General features: G+C 37.3%; 1 protein-coding gene and 1 pseudogene across 10 annotated transcripts in view; both read left to right on the forward strand.

Moving 5' to 3' along the window:
• Positions 1 to 16642, forward strand: part of RANBP17 (RAN binding protein 17) — a 432110-nt gene that overhangs the window by 34749 nt on the left and 380719 nt on the right. For all 10 annotated transcript variants that reach the window (XM_063665353.1, XM_054488237.2, XM_054488236.2 and 7 more), the window contains 2 exons: positions 13137 to 13241; positions 14445 to 14610. In XM_063665353.1, the coding sequence (XP_063521423.1) occupies positions 13137 to 13241; positions 14445 to 14610 (271 nt within the window). The remainder of the gene's footprint in view (positions 1 to 13136; positions 13242 to 14444; positions 14611 to 16642) is intronic.
• On the forward strand, positions 422 to 12874 carry LOC129037106 (tubulin epsilon chain-like; annotated as a pseudogene).

Here is a 16642-nt window from a genome sequence, read left to right on the forward strand (position 1 = left end):
ATGGATACACAGCAGGACTCATAAAAAACAGGCCTTTTTTTGGCTGGGCCAGGTGGCTCACGCCTGTAATGCCAGAACTTTGGGAGACTGAGGCAGGGGGATCACCTGAGGTCAGGAGTTCGAGACCAGCCTGGGCAACATGGAGAAACCCCATCTCTACTAAAAATACAAAAATTAGCCGGGCGTGGTGATGGGCGCCTGTAATCCCAGCTACTGGGAGGCTGAGGCAGGAGAATTGCTTGAACCCGGGACGCAGAGGTTGCAGTGAGCCGAGATCGTGCCACTGCACTCCACCCTGGGTGACAGAGCAAGATTCTGTCTCAAACAGCAACAACAAGAAACGATACAGGCCTTTTGGGTTGCAGGCCGAATGCAGAGGCCGGCGCGGCTCACAAGCGCCCCCAGCTGGCTATGCACCAGCATGACCCAGTTGGTGGTCATACTGGTTGGCCAGTGCGAAAACCAGATTGGCTGCTGCTTCTGGGACCTGGCACTAAGGGAGCACACCGTGGTCAGCCAGAAAGGAATCTATTATGAGGCAATAAGCAACTTCCTTAGAAATGTGGATACCAGCTGTCTTGATTGACATGGTAGAAGGGATAGTGAATGAAATTCTGCAGGGACCACTGAGGATGTATTTGATACCAAACAGCTCATCACTGATACTTCTGGCTCCGGAAATAATTGGGCTGTGGATCACAAAGTTTTTGGCAGTCTTTATCAAGACCAGGTTTTAGAGAAACTCAGAAAGTTGGCAGAGCACTGTGATTGCTTGCAGTCTTTCTTTATAATACATTCCGTGGGAGGAGAATCAGGATCTGGGCTTGGCACATTTCTTCTTCTTTTTTTTTTTTTTTTTCAAATATTCCATTGCGTATGTGTGTATGTACAACCATATTTTCTTCATTATTATACTTCAGGTTCTTGGATACATGTGCAGAATGTACAGGTTTGTTACATAGGTATACATGTGCGATGGTGGTTTGCTACACCCATCAACCAGCCATCTATCTACATTAGGTATTTCCCCTAATGCCGTCCCTCCCCTAGCCCCCCAACCCCCAACAGGCCCTGGTGTGTGATGTTTCCCCTCCCGTGTCCATGTGATCTCATTGTTCAACTCTCACTTATGAGTGAGAACATGCGGTGTTTGGTTTTCTGTTCCTGTGTTAGTTTGCTGAGAATGATGGTTTCCAGCTTCGTCCATGTCCCTGCGAAGGATATGAACTCGTCCTTTTTTATGGCGGCATCGTATTCCATGGTGTATATGTGGCACATTTTCTTTATCTAGTCTATCATTGATGGACATTTGGGTTGGTTCCAAATCTTTGCTATTGTGAATAGTGATGCAATAAACATATGTGTGCATGTGTCTTTATAGTAGAATTATTTATAATCCTTTGGGTATATACCCAGTAATGGGATTGTTGGGTCAAATGGTATTTCTGGTTCTAGATCCTTGAGGAATTGCCACACTGTCTTCCATAATGGTTAAACTAATTTACACTCCCATCAACAGTGTAAAAGCGTTCCTATTTCTCCACATCCTCTCCAGCATCTGTTGTTTCCTGACTTTTTAATGATCGCAATTCTAGCTGGCGTGAGATGCAGTCTTGCTTTATGAATCTAGGTGCTCCTGTATTAGGTGCATATATATTTAGGATTGTTAGCTCTTCTTGTTGCATTGACCTTTTAACATTATGTAATGCCCTTCTTTTTCTCCTTTGATGGTATCTCATTGTAGTTTTGATTTGCATTTCTCTAATGACCAGTGATGATGAGCTTTTTTTCATACAGTTGTTGGCCACATAAGTGTCTTCTTTTCAGAAGTGTCTGTTCATACCCTTTGCCCACTTTTTGATGGGTTTTTTTTTTCTTGTAAATTTGTTTAAGTTCCTTGTAGATTCTGGATATTAGCCCTTTGTCAGATGGATAGATTGCAAAAATTTTCTCCCATTCTGTAGGTTGCCTGCTCACTCTGATGATAGTTTCTTTTGCTATGCAGAAGCTCTTTAGTTTAATTAGATACCATTTGTCAGTTTTGGCTTTTGTTGCCATTGCTTTTGGTGTTTTAGTCATGAAGTCTTTGCCCATGCCTATGTCCTTAATGGTATTGCCTAGGTTAGGGTTTTTATGATGTTAGGTCTTATATTTAAGTCTTTAATCCATCTTGAGTTAATTTTTGTATAAGGTGTCAGGTAGGGGCCCAGTTTCAGTTTTCTGTATATGGCTAGCCAGTTTTCCCAACACTATTTATTAAATAGGGAATCCTTTCCCCATTTCTTGTTTTTGTCAGGTTTGTCAAAGATCAGATGGTTGTAGATGTGGGGCATTATTTCTGAGGCCTCTGTTCTGTTCCGTTAGTCTATACATCTGTTTTGGTATCAGTACCATGCTGTTTTGGTTACTGTAGCCTTGTAGTATACTCTGAAGTCAGGTAGTGTGATGCCTCCAGCTTTGTTCTTTTTGCTCAGGATTGTCTTGGCTATATGGGCTCTTTTTTGGTTCCATACGAAATTTAAATTAGTTTTTTCTAATTCTGTGAAGAAAGTCAGTGGTAGCTTGATGGGGATAGCATTGAATCTATAAATTACTTTGAGCAATATGGCCATTTTCACAATATTGATTCTTCCTATCCATGAGCATGGAATGTTTTTCCATTTGTTTGTATCCTCTCTTATTTACTTGAGCAGTGGTTTGTAGTTCTCCTTGAAGAGGTCCTTCACATCCCTTGTAAGTTGGATTCCTAGATATTTTATTATCTTTGTATCAATTGTGAATGGGAGTTCACTCATGACTTGGCTCTCTGTTCATCTGTTATTGGTGTATAGGAACGCTTGTGATTTTTGCACATTGATTTTGTATCCTGAGACTTTGCTGAAGTTGCTTATCATCTTAAGGAGATTTGGGGCTGAGACAATGGTATTTTCTAAATATACAATCATGTCATCTGCAAACAGAGACAATTTGACTTCCTATCTTCCTATTTGAATACCCTTTGTTTCTTTCTCTTGCCTGATTGCCCTGGCCAGAACTTCCAATACTACATTGAATAGGAGTGGTAAGAGGGAGCATCCTTGTCTTGTGCTGGTTTTCAAAGGGAATGCTTCCAGCTTTTGCCCATCCAGTATGATATTGGCTGTGGGTCTGTCATAAATAGCTCTTATTATTTTGAGATGTGTTCCATCAATCAATACCTAGTATATTGAGAGTGTTTAGCATGAAGGGTTGAATTTTATTGAAGGCCTTTTCTGCCTCTATTGAGATAATCATGTGGTTTTTGTCATTGGTTCTGTTTATGTGATGGATTATGTTTATTGATTTGCGTATGTTGAACCAGTTTTGCATCCCAGAGATAAAGCCGACTTGATCGTGGTAGATAAGCTCTTTGATGTGCTGCTGGATTTGGCTTGCCAGTATTCTATTGAGGATTTTTGAGTTGATGTTCATCAGGTTTAATGGCCTGAAATTTTCTTTTTTTGTTGTGTCTCTGCCAGGATTTGGTATCAGGATGATGCTGGCCTCATAAAATGAATTAGGGAGGAATCTCTCTTTTTCTATTGATTGAAGTAGTTACAGAAGGAATGGTACCAGCTCCTCTTTGTAACTCTGGTAGAATTCAGTTGTGAATCCGTCTGGTCCGGGGCTTTTTTTTGGTTGGTAGGCTACCAATTACTGCCTTAATTTCAGAACCTGATATTGGTCTATTCAGGGATTCAGCTTCTTCCTTGTTTAGTCTTGGAAGGTATATGTGTCCAGGAATTTATCCATTTCTTCTAGATTTTCTAGTTTATTTGCATAGAGGTGTTTATAGTATTCTCTGATGGTAGTTTGTATTTCTGTGGGGTCAGTGGTGATCTCCCCTTTATTGTTTTTTATTGTGTCTATTTGATTCTTCTCTCTTTTTTTCTTGGTTAGTCTGGCTAGTGGTCTATCTGTTTTGTTAATCTTTTCAAAAAACCAGCTCCTGGATTCATTGATTTTTTGAAGGGTTGTTCGTGTCTCTTATCTCCTTCAGTTCTGCTCTAATCTCGGTTATTTCTTGTCTTCAGCTAGCTTTTGAATTTGTTTGCTTTCGCTTTTCTAGTTCTTTTAATTGTGATGCTAGGGTGCCGATTTGAGGTCTTTCCAGCTTTCTGGTTGTGGGCATTTAGTGCTATAAATTTCCCTCTAAACACTGCTTTAGCTGTGTCCCAGAGATTCTGATACATTGTGTCTTTGTTCTCATTGGATTTAGATAACTTATTTATTTCTGCCTTAATTTTGTTATTTACCCAGTAGTCATTCAGGAGCAGGTTGTTCAGTTTCCATGTAGTTGTACAGTTTTGAGTGAGTTTCTTAATCCTGAGTTTTAATTTGATTGCACTGTGGTCTGAGAAACTGTTTGTTATGATTTTGGTTCTTTTGCATTTGCCAAGGAGTGTTTTACTTCCAATTATGTGGTCAATTTTAGAATAAGTGCGATGTGGTTGTGAGAAGAATGTATATTCTGTTGATTTGAGGTGGAGAGTTCTGTAGATGTCTATTAGGTCTGCATGTTCCAGAGCTGAGTTCAAGTCCTGAATATCCTTGTTAATTTTCTTTCTCATTGATCTCTCTGATACTGACAGTGGGGTGTTAAAGTTTCCCACTATTATTGTGTGGGAGTCTAAGTCTCTTTGTAGGTCTCTAAGAACTTGCTTTATGAATCTGGGTGCTCCTGTATTGGATGCATATATATTTAGGATAGTTAGCTCTTCTTGTTGTGTTGATCCCTTTAATATTATATAATGCCCTTCTTTGTCTCCTTCGATCTTTGTTGGTTTAAAGTCTGTTTTATCAGAGACTAGAATTGCAACCCCTGCTTTTTTTTGCTTTCCATTTGCTTGGTTAATCTTCCTCCATCTCTTTATTTTGAGCCTATGTGTGTAGGCTATGTGCAAAGGCACATGAGATGGGTCTCCTGAATACAGCATACTGATGGGTCTTGACTCTTTATCCAATTTGCCAGTCTGTGTCTTTTAATTGGGGCATTTAGCCCATTTACATTTCATGTTAGTATTGTTATATGTGAATTTGATCCTGACATTATGATTGTAGCTGGTTATTTTGCCTGATAGTTGATGCAGTTTCTTCATAATGTCGATGGTCTTTACAATTTGGTATGTTTTCACAGTGGCTGGTACCAGTTTTTCCTTTCCATATTTCATGCTTCCTTCAGGAGCTCTTGTAAGGCAGGCCTGGTGGTGACAAAATCTCTGAGCATTTGCTTGTCCATAAAGGATTTTATTTCTCCTTCACTTATGAAGCTTAGTTTGAGTGGATATGAAATTCTGGGTTGAAGATTCTTTTCTTTACGAATGTTGAATATTGGCCCCCACTCTCTTCTGGCTTGTAGGGTTTCTGCAGAGAGATCCGCTGTTAGTCTGATGGGCTTCTGTTTGTGGGTAACCCAACCTTTCTCTCTGTCTGCCCTTAACATTTTTTCCTTCATTTCAACCTTGGTGAATCTGACGATTATGTGTCTTGGGGTTGCTCTTCTCTAGGAGTATCTTCGTGATGTTCTCTGTATTTCCTGAATGTGAACGTTGGCCTGTCTTGGCATGTTGGGGAAATTCTCCTGGATAATATCCTGAAGAGTGTTTTCCAACTTGGTTTCTTTCTCCCTGTCACTTTCAGGTACAACTGAAAGACCACTATGTGGTCTTTTCACATAGTCCCATATTTCTTGGAGGCTTTGTTGATTCCTTTTCATTTCTTTTTCTCTAATCTTGTCTTCACACTTTATTTCATTAAGTTGTTTTTTAATCTCTGATATCCTTTCTTCCTCTTGATCGATTCGGCTATTGATGCTTGTGTATGCTTCACGAAGTTCTCTTGCTCTGTTTTTCAGCTCCATCAGGTCATTTATGTTCTTCTCTAAACTGGTTATTCTAGTTAGCAATTCCTCTAACCTTATTTCAAGGTTCTTAGCTTCCTTGCATTGGGTTAGAACATGCTCCTTTAGCTCAGAGGAGTTTGTTATTACCCACCTTCTGAAGCCTCCTTCTGTCAGTTCGTCAAACTCATTCTCTGTCCAGTTTTATTCACTTGTTGGCGAGGAGTTGTGATCCTTTGGAGGAGAACGGGTGTTCCAGTTTTTGGAATTGTCAGCCTTTTTGCGCTGGTTTTTCCTCATCTTCGTGGATTTATTTACCTTTGGTCTTTGATGTTGATGACCTTCAGATGGAGTTTTTGTGTGGCTGTCCTTTTTGTTGGTGTTGATGCTATTGCTTTCTGTTCATTAGTTTTCCTTCTGACAGTCAGGCCCCTCTGCTGCAGGTCTGCTGGAGTTTGCTGGAGGTTCACTTCAGACCCTGCTTACCTCGGTATCACCAGTGGAGGCTGCAGAACAGCAAAGATCGCTGCCTGTTTCTTCTTCTGGAAGCTTTGTTCTAGAGGGGCACCCACCAGATGCCAGCCAGTGCTCTCCTGTATGAGGTGTCTGTTGACCCCTGCTGGGAGATGTCTCCCAGTCAGGAGGCACGGGGATCTGTCCCTTAGCAGAGCTTGAACACCGTGCTGGGAGATGCCCTGCTCTCTTCAGAGCTGGCAAGGAGGAACATTTACATCTGCTGAAGCCGTGCCCACAGCTGCCCCTTCCCCCAGGTGCTCTGTTCCAGGGAGATGGGAGTTTTATATATAAGCCCCTGACTGGGGCTGCTGCCTTTCTTTCAGAAATGCCTTGCCCAGAGAGGAGGAATCTACAGAGGCAGTCTGGCTACCATGGTGGGCTCCGCCCATTTTGAACTTCCAAGTGGCTTTGTTTACACTGTGAGGGCAAAACCGCCTACTCAAGCCTCCGTAATGGTGGACGCCCCTCCCCCCACCAAGCTGGAGCATCCCAGGTTGACTTCAGACTGCTGTGCTGGCAGCAAGAGTTTAAAGCCAGTTGATCTTAGCTTGCTGGGCTCCATGGGGGTGGGATCCTCTGCGCTAGACCGCTTGGCTTCCTGGTTCAGCCCCCTTTCCAGGGGAGTGAACGCTTATGTCTTGCTGGCTGGTGTTCCAGGTGCCACTCGGCACATTTCTTTTAAAGGTGGTTGAAGATGAATTCCCAGAAGTGTGTAGACTTATGACCTCCATTTATCCTTCCGGTGAGGAGGATGTCATAACTTGGCCTCATAATGGCATCTTGGCAATGAAGGAACTTAATGAGCATGCAGACTGTGTGTTGCCCATTGACAATCTTTATTTGACATCATTAGCAAAGTTGACCTCATAGTGAATTCTGGAAAGTTGGGTACAACTGTAGACGACTTCAAGTGCTGTGGCTTTAAAAAGCGGCATAATAAGCCCTTTGTTGCAGTCAACAACATTGTGGCAAATTTGCTCTGCAAGATTTGAAGGGTCCTTAATAAGGACCGTGATGAAATCAGCATGAATTTAGTTCTTTTCCTCAGCTTCATTATCTGGTATCAAGCCTAACACCTCTATATATACTGGCGGATGTTAACATGCCTACTAAAAGATTGGATCAGATGTTTTCAGATGCCTTTAGTAAAGATCACCAGCTGCTTCAGGCAGACCCCAAACATAGTCTTTACCTCACCTGTGTGCTTATGGTTAGAGGAAATGTACAGATTTTACATCTTTACAGAAATATTGGAAGATTAAAATCATCTCTACAATTTGTCTCCTGAAATCAAGAAGGCTGGAAGACCAGCCTGTCCCTCCTGTGGGCCATTTTTATTCATTATTAGCTTTAACAAATAACACATGTGTGAATCCCACATTCATGGAAATGAAAGAGAGATTCATGAGGCTCTACAAGAAAAAAGCTTACCTTCATCAGTGTCTACAAGTTGAAGGCATGGAAGAAAGCTATTTCACAGAAGCTGTGTTGTTTTTATCAGCACTCATACAGGAGTGGCCACCGCTGTATGAGTGGATGCCAGAAAAAACATACCTGTGCAAGATTTACCAAGCCTAAGCATAGCCGTATATAAAAGAAACCCTCCAAAATATTTTCTTAATTTCATGTTTTTTCTTACCTTTCTGTTTCAGTATTTCTTTGAGATTCAGAAAGTCCAATTTGTTTTTCATATTAGGAAATATTTTTGTCTAAAAGAGTGATTTCTGTTTAATCACAATTTGTCGATAATACCAGTGTGTGAAATTAGTGAAATCCTAGTACCTGAACTTCAGACATTTGTCTTCAGGAAAGTCTCCGTTTCTAAAATTGAGAGAATGGAGTTCTTCAGTATTATGTTGTATTTATAACCTCATATTTAGGCATTTATACACTGATAATTGTGTCTTCAATAAAAATCTTGTACAGATTTTTATCATTTATATTTTGATATTCTATTTAAATTCTCCTGATTCTGTAAAAGTAGGTACTGGGAATAGAAGAACATAATATAAATATTTCTATGTAATACCACTAACTATTCAGGGATAGGTTTTATTCCAACCGTTAAGGAGGTTTTGTCTCTTCTTTAGATAAGAACTTGTTTTCTCAAAAGAATTCTAATTTGTACACTTAACATGTATTTGTATTAAATTTTTAAAATAATTGCTTTCTTATCAAACCAGTTGATTTTATAATAATAAATGTTTATATTAAAAAACAAAACAGGGCTTTTTTCACTTTATGGCTCCTAGTTTGGATTTTTACCCTGTACAAGGGGAGTTTTCAGAAGCTGTACTTCTCCCCAACAGTGCTTTTGTGATCTGAACATATTATCACCTGTTCCGTTTGCACATAACATGGTTCTAAACAGAATGAAAGCAGAAGTTGGGTTCTATATGGAGTAATTTTATAATAAAGAGGAATGTAGTGTTTAAAAACTGTCATCTTGAGTGGTATGTGTTTGCGTGTGTGCATGCACATATAGATGTATATATGTAGAAGAGCTTGCATACCCAGGATCACTGGCCAGCTCCCTTTGGAGTAACAGTATAGCCAGCCATGTGCATAAAAAAATACAAAAGAACCATTTTTCTTCTTGTGTTCAATCAGGAATTAGAAAATATTTTTAGATTTATAGGATGGATTTCTAAAATTTAAAGTGATCTCTTAACTTATCACGGCCATCACCTTCCTGACTCCTCCACCCCAGAGTATATGCTGTGTGTTTGTGTGTATATAGGTATCTATTAATAATACTGTGTCAGCAGGGATATTACGACAGGGATAATCTTATTGAACTCTAAATATGTCTAAAGAACTGTAGCTTCCTTCTAAAAAAGTACATTTAAATATTTTCATAAAAGTGAAGAGAATAGTATGATAACCTCATGTACTTATCTTCATTTTACAACTTTTTTCTAATTTTGAAACTAGCAGTTTGATTCATTTCGTGCTTCTCAGCGTAATAGGAAAATAGTCTGCCCTGGAAATCAGAGTTTGCTGTGTTTAGATTATCACTGAAATAAGACTAGTTAATGTGAAGTTCTGGTAAATGTGTAGTTTAGAGAGCAACAGGATAAATTCTTTTTCTTAATTAGCAAACTTACAGAAAAGTTTTAAGTATAGTAAAGAGAAGTTTTTCTCAACTATTTGACGCTAAGTTGCTAACATGATTCTCCACCACCAGGGAATTTAGTGTATTTCCTATATACAAGGACGTTCTTCTACCTAACCACAATACAACCTTGCAATCAGAAAATGAACACTGGAATTATTCCCACTATCTAATCCTCATACCCCATTCATCACTGGTTATAAACACTCTTTCTAGCGAAAGAACCAGTTTAGGATTATGTATCACATTTAGTTCTTATGTTTTATTAGTCTCCTTCAATCTGGAGAAAAATTTCTCAATCTTTTTCACTTTCATGGCCTTGACATTTATGAAGATTATAGGCCAGTTTGGTAAAACGTCACTGTATTTGGGATTGTCTGATATTTCCTCATTATTAGATTCAGCTTACGTGAATTTGTCAGAAATACCACAGAAATGATACTGTGCCCATCTCATTGCCTCCTATCAGGAAGCGCGTGATGATTTGTCACATTACTGATGATGTTCACTTTGATCTCTTAATTAAGATGGACTCCTCTGGGCTCCCCCACTGTAGACTTACTCTTTTCCCTGTTGTAATTAATACATATTTTGTGAAAAGGTACTTAAGTCTCTGAAAATATCTTGTTCCTTATCAGACTTTCAGCTTATTGATTTGTTAATTTATATTACTATGGATTCCTGGTTTCATTTTATTTAATAGGTTATAATTCGTTGCTAACATTATTTGTTTTGTTGCTCAGATTTTCCAAGATTTGACCAATAGGACCTTTTTCAAGCTGATTTTTGTGTCCATTTGATATTTCCTCACCATTCTTTGGGTTCTTTCTTACCTTCTGGCACAAGATAGTCTAAGCTTTTCTTGCATTGAACCAAGCACCTTTTAAGAAAAGCTTTAAGGTCTGAAGTGTGATTTTGGCTTTATATGGTGAAAAATATAGATGGCTTCTGTGGAGACAGTTCATTCAGCCTAATTTTATGACATTTACGATTTCAACTAGCATTTATTAAGCATTTCTGAACCAGGAAGTAGGGAGATCTATAATGCATGAGGATAATTAAATATTCTAGTTATCAGATGTGAGCCAGATAAATTCATGTAGTATCCATAACAGGATGTGTCTCTTAAGAAAAAGATCTACACTTGAATTTTCCTAAAAGTTAGGAGGATTATATAAGTTATCCTGCTGTTTTAGAAGCTAGAGTTTCTGTTCCTGGAGTATACTCACTATCCAGTCATTAGGAAGTAAAAGATCCTGTGCCTCCAAGGTAGAGGCATATATATGCAATAGAAAATGGATGTGCAATCCTTCGTCTCAAAATATTGGATATCTAAATGAGTAACCCAAGTAAAATAGGCATGCAGTCCTTTAATATAACTCTGGAATAAAACATGGAGTTGTATTTTCACTCTAGTTTTACCTTTTACAAACTTCTTAGCTTCTTTAAAACTTACATATTGTTACCTGTAAAGTGAGAATGACAACTACTTACATGGATCTTAATAAGATTATATTAACTTGCACAGGACTTAGTGTGTAGAAAGTGCTCAGTGCACCTAAGTTTCTTTCCATATTATGGATATGATGAGAGTGAGAAGTTAGTCTAAGATAGTCTGCCTATAAACTTGAATTTCTCATCTTTTAAAATCATCCTTTATTTCAAAACTCATGTGTTTTAAAAAGATAAAATGCATCTCACAGATTCGTTTTAAGGAATAAGCGAAATAATATATGAAGAATACTTTATAAATTGCAATTGTAATGCTGTTTGCTTTTAATTTGTATTAAGGAAAAAGTATTTTTATATATTGAGGAAAGTGTTGAGCTTTGATTTAAATTAATCAAGAGAGGCATTAAAAATAAGCAAAAGACATGAACAGACACTTCTCAAAAGAAGGCAAGTGGCCAAAAAACATGAAGAAATGTTCCACATTACTAATCATCTTAGAAATGCAAATCAAAACCACAATGAAATACCATCTCACACCAGTCAGAATGGCCATTATTAAATAGTGAAAAAACTGCAGATGCTAGCAAGGCTGTGGAGAAAAGGGAACTCTTATATATGTTGGTGGGAATGTAAATTAGTTCAGCCACTGTGGAGAGTAGTTTGGAGATTTCTCAAAGAACTTAAAACAGTGCTATTCAACCCAGCAATCCTATTACTGAGTATATATCCCCCAAAACCCAAATCTGTCAAAAAGGAACATGCACTTACATGTTCACTGTAGTGCTATTCAGAAAAGCAAAGACGTGGAATCAACCTTAGTACCCATTGACGGTGGATCGGATAAAGAAAATACACGTATACCACAGAATATTATGCAGCTATAAAAAATAATGAAATCATGTCCTTTGCAGCAACATGGGTGCAGCTGGAGGCCCTTATCCTAAGCAAATTAATGCAGGAGCAGAAAACCAAATACCACATGTTCTCACTTCCAGTAGGAGTTAAACACTAGATACTTGTGGACATAAAGATGACAACAGTAGAAACTGGGGACTACTAGACAGGAGAGATAGAAAGGGGTGAAGGTTGAAAAACTAACTTTTGGGTGACAGGATCATTCATACCCCAAACCTCAGCAACATGCAATATACCCAGGCAACAAACACACACATGTACCCCCACAAGCTAAAATGAAAGTTGGAAAAAAAAAAATAAGGAACACTGAAAATGCTAATTTAAGTCTTACACATTGGGTATAGGTTCCATAACTACTTTGTGTAATCATTTGGTCTTCTGTTATGTTTCATGTTTTATAAGTAAATATGGCAATCGAGTATAATCTAAATTATATGTTGGAGCTTAGGAAGTATCACATAATCAATTTTAAGCCCATTGCTTCTTTCAGATCTATAAACACTAGCAAGGAAAATGGTTTATTTTCTTCTTCCAAATAGCAATAAGAATAAATAGTAATGCTATAGCAACTGTAGACCATAGTGTTAATGTTAGTATGAGTGTCAGACTTCAGCTTTGCTTGTTTCCTATTGATAAATGGAAATACTAATGGTATTAATAGTATAATTTTGAATATACTACATTTTAGGTTAGAGGCCTAAGAGCTAGTCTTAGTTTATTCTTAAAAATTATTTGTCATTAGCTAATAAAATATTCAGACGGAATATACTATTGCTTATATAAGAAATCAGATTTCTGATTATTTATAATTTCTGCCTTGGTTTCTTTTTGTAGTATCCAAGATATATGAACCAATGACATATATGGTACATATAGGAGTATCACTTTCAACTAGAAGAATTTTTCTGTGACTAATTCAGTTTTCTTATTCATAGACAAAGTTAGAATTTGGAGATTATCTTGGAGATTTCTCATTTTACAAGTGGAATGTGAGGAACAGGGAAGTTGTTACTGCATGATATAAAATATGGTACATGGTTCAGGAGTTAATAGTCTTAGTATCTATTTTTATTTTATAATCTATGTTGTTTATACTGCCTCTGAAAGTGTGATGAACTTTGGTTTTTAGTAGTGGGATCAGTATGGGTTGTAGGAAGAACATTAAATTGAAACAGTCTGGAAACTTGGGTTCTACTCAAGTTTATTTCCGTTTTTTTTTAGTAAATTTTGCTTTGCTTTTTCATAGGTCTGGTTAAACTAATTTCATCTTTATCTTTTTAGGTTGATTATTCTAGACCTTCAGCAAAACACAGGAAAATAGCTACCTCATTTCGTGATACTTCTCTCAAAGACGTTTTAGTGCTAGCATGCTCTCTTTTAAAACAGGTAAGTTATTTGATAATTCAACTCCCTAGTTAGAATATTTGGGAAATTTTAAGAGTTTCAAAAGAATTTCAGTTGAATTTTCCCCCCAATTTTGCCTTTTAAAGAATTATTGTGGACAGACTTATGTATAGTAAATTTGCATAAGTCTGTAAGCAGTTCCAAAAAATTTACTTCTACTCACTGGGCATATGATAAGGTGAAATCCAAAGGGAATCTAATAACTTATCTTTAGGCAGTAGTTTCATTGCCTTCCCAGTGTAGATTCTTTAATTATAGAAGCTAATTGAGTATTAGTTTCTTTATCTGCTTGCTTATATTTTGATAGGATGCAGATGAAAAATGAAATGACAATATTTTCCTGATTCATCAACTATCAAAATTTATTCATAGTTTAGCCAAGATCGTTGACTTTAACAACTTCTTTGGGAAATAGTATTTCTCCATTTGCTACTTAGTGCCCTATTGAATATTAGTGATAGCATGATTCGTAATGATACTGTATTCTCTTGTATAATATAGGGACTCCATCATGCTATTCAAGCTTGATAATTGGTGTAATATAGCATTTCTGACAGTATGCTCCAATAAGCACTAGTTTCCAATTATTTCAATTCTTTGGTATAGTAACATGACAACTGCCACACTATGTCAGACCCAAAGACCTTCTGTTATCTTAAAATTTTTCTTTTAACACAGAAAATTTTAATATACACGAAAGTAGATAGAATAGTATAACCAGTTAACCTGTCAGCCAGTTAAACAGTAGCAACTCACGGCCAATCTTGTTTTCTCTCTATTCCTGCCTACCTACTTCTTTTTATATTACTCTTCAAGCAGAATCCCAAATTTCATATAATTTCCTCTATAAATATTTCACAGTATATCTAAAAGGTATAATTGTTTTTGGTTTGTGTGAGAATGGGCATTATTTTGGAAATAGGATTGTTCTCCAGAAGCTTTGTGAGTGTCCTCCAACATTCAGAGTTCTGATTGCCTTTATTAGCTGAATGTGATTCTTTTATGCATGAAGTTAACCCAGTTTTTCTTGAAGAAGGTAACATTACTTCCTCATATATGGAACAGAATAACTTTGTAAACCCTTTTACTAGTTTTCATTTGACATTGAAAAATTATTTTAATTCATGAAGTGTAAATTTATTGATGTATTTCACAGTGTTTTATTTGATTTTGTACTTTTTTCAGGTGTTGGCCAAACCTTTAAATCTTCAGGATCAATGTCAGCAAAATCTGGTAATGCAGGTCTTGAAACTGGTCCTTAACTGCCTTAACTTTGACTTCATTGGCAGTTCAGCAGATGAATCTGCAGATGATCTTTGCACGGTGCAGATTCCAACAACTTGGAGAACAAGTAAGAAAAAAGTTTGGTATGAAGGGTCATCAACATAAAGACACAGTATTAAGCAATATAGTTCCCCTGTGTATAGTTATCTTTTTGCTAGGAATTAAAAAAAGAGCTCAAATGGATTTGTAACCTGAAGTAGCTGCTGATGGCTAATGTTGAAATGTTTTCTGTAATTCATATTATAGTAACTTCTATATTTTGATTTAGGAAAAAAGAAAAAGAAGGACTGCACTAGAGCTAAATGGAGAGCAGATTTGGGAGGAAAGTCAAGAGCTCTGACTTGAAACTTTCAGATAAACAGAGTGGGACAGGATCCCACTCTGTTTATGATCATTTTCAGGTGTTGGCCAAACCTTTAAATCTTCAGGATCAATGTTAGCAAAATCTGGTAATGAAGGTCTTGAAACTGGTCCTTAACTGCCTTAACTTTGACTTCATTGGCAGTTCAATAGGTGATTCTGCAAATGATCTTTGCACAGTGCAGATTCCAACAGCTTGGAGATCAAGTAAGAAAAAAGTTCAGTCTGAAGGGTCATCATGAGAAAGAAAAAAAGTTTAATATGAAGAGTTGGCAAGAGATGTCAACATATTTTTCAGGGTTATAAAGAGAATGAATTAGATTAAGTGACCTAGAAGAGGAGAGTTGCAACTTGCTTATAGAAAGGGATACCAAGAAAAAGGAAGCTAATTTGTTCTCCCATGTTCCAGAAAAATGGCACCTAAGGTACCTCTGAACTCAGAATTGGGAAATGGGGCTGACGGGGTTTGATAAAAAGTCTGTACTCTGAACAGTTAAACTCTCCAGGATCTTCTCTACCACCTGTGCAGCTAGGTGACTGCCTTTTCCTCCCTTTTCTCTACCTGTGCTACTTCTTTACTTTCCAAGACCAGAGTTTTTTTCCTCAAGAAATAAAATTGGAGAGGCCTCATATTCATGGATACCAGATATAATAGAGGAACAGTATTAATTTTGTGAAAAACTTCTAATATGGAGATCAGAGACTACAACAACAAAAGGGGACTTTGTGTTCTGTATCTTGACTGTGATGATGGAAACATGAACCAATACATGTAATAAAAAATTTCACAGACTGAAAACACACATCTACACACGCATGAGTACATGTAAAACTGGGAAATCTGAATAAGATTGTGGATTTTATCAATGTGAGTTTCCTGGTTGAGATATTATACTGTAGTTTTGCAAGAAATTACCATTGTAGGAAAATGGGTAGGAGTTCATGGGGTCTTTCTGTATTATTTTTTGCAACTGCATGTGAATCTATAATTATCTCAGAAAGTTTAATTTTAAAATGGAGGGTAGTTAATAGCAACAGAGACAAGGTGAAAGTAGAAACAAACTTCAGAAAGATATAATGAATATGCCCAGAGAGATGATGAGATAATGCATCCCTGAAACAAGGACAGGATATTGTTCAGAGAATGTTCCAAATTTACAGGACAGTTGCCAAAATAAAACATCCAGTGGAAAAGTTGTAAGACAAAGTTAACACAGTCTCCTAGAATGTAGAACAAAAAAGCAAGGAGATGTTTGATAGGAGGAAAAAAAATAAGAAAACTAGAAGATGAAATTAAGGAGGTGTGATGGTTAGGAGTTCTAGAAAGAGAGGATGGAGAAAGAAGGAAATTTGCAAACAGATAGTACCCCAAAATGTTCTGAGCTCTGAAGGGTATGCATTTTTGGATTGAAAGATCCCACCAAGTTCCCAGCATAATGAATGAAAAAAGATACTCACTAAGCTTTATAATCATGACATTTTAGAATAGTAAGGATAAAGAAAAAAATTCTAAAACTTACCAGAAAGAAAAAAGTAAGTCTCCTCCTACAAAGGATTGGGGTCAAGAAGGTATTAGACTTCTCAACAGCAGCACTGAAAGCTAGAAAACAATAGAGTAGTATCTTCAGGCTTCTGAGGGAAAATTGTTTCCAAACTAGACCAAACTTATCAAATCTAAGATAGAATAAAGACATTTTCAGATATGCGAGTCCTTCCAAAATTTATCCCTTATGTACTTG

This window comes from Pongo pygmaeus, chromosome 4 (assembly GCF_028885625.2).
Source record: "Pongo pygmaeus isolate AG05252 chromosome 4, NHGRI_mPonPyg2-v2.0_pri, whole genome shotgun sequence".
Lineage (NCBI taxonomy): Eukaryota > Metazoa > Chordata > Mammalia > Primates > Hominidae > Pongo > Pongo pygmaeus.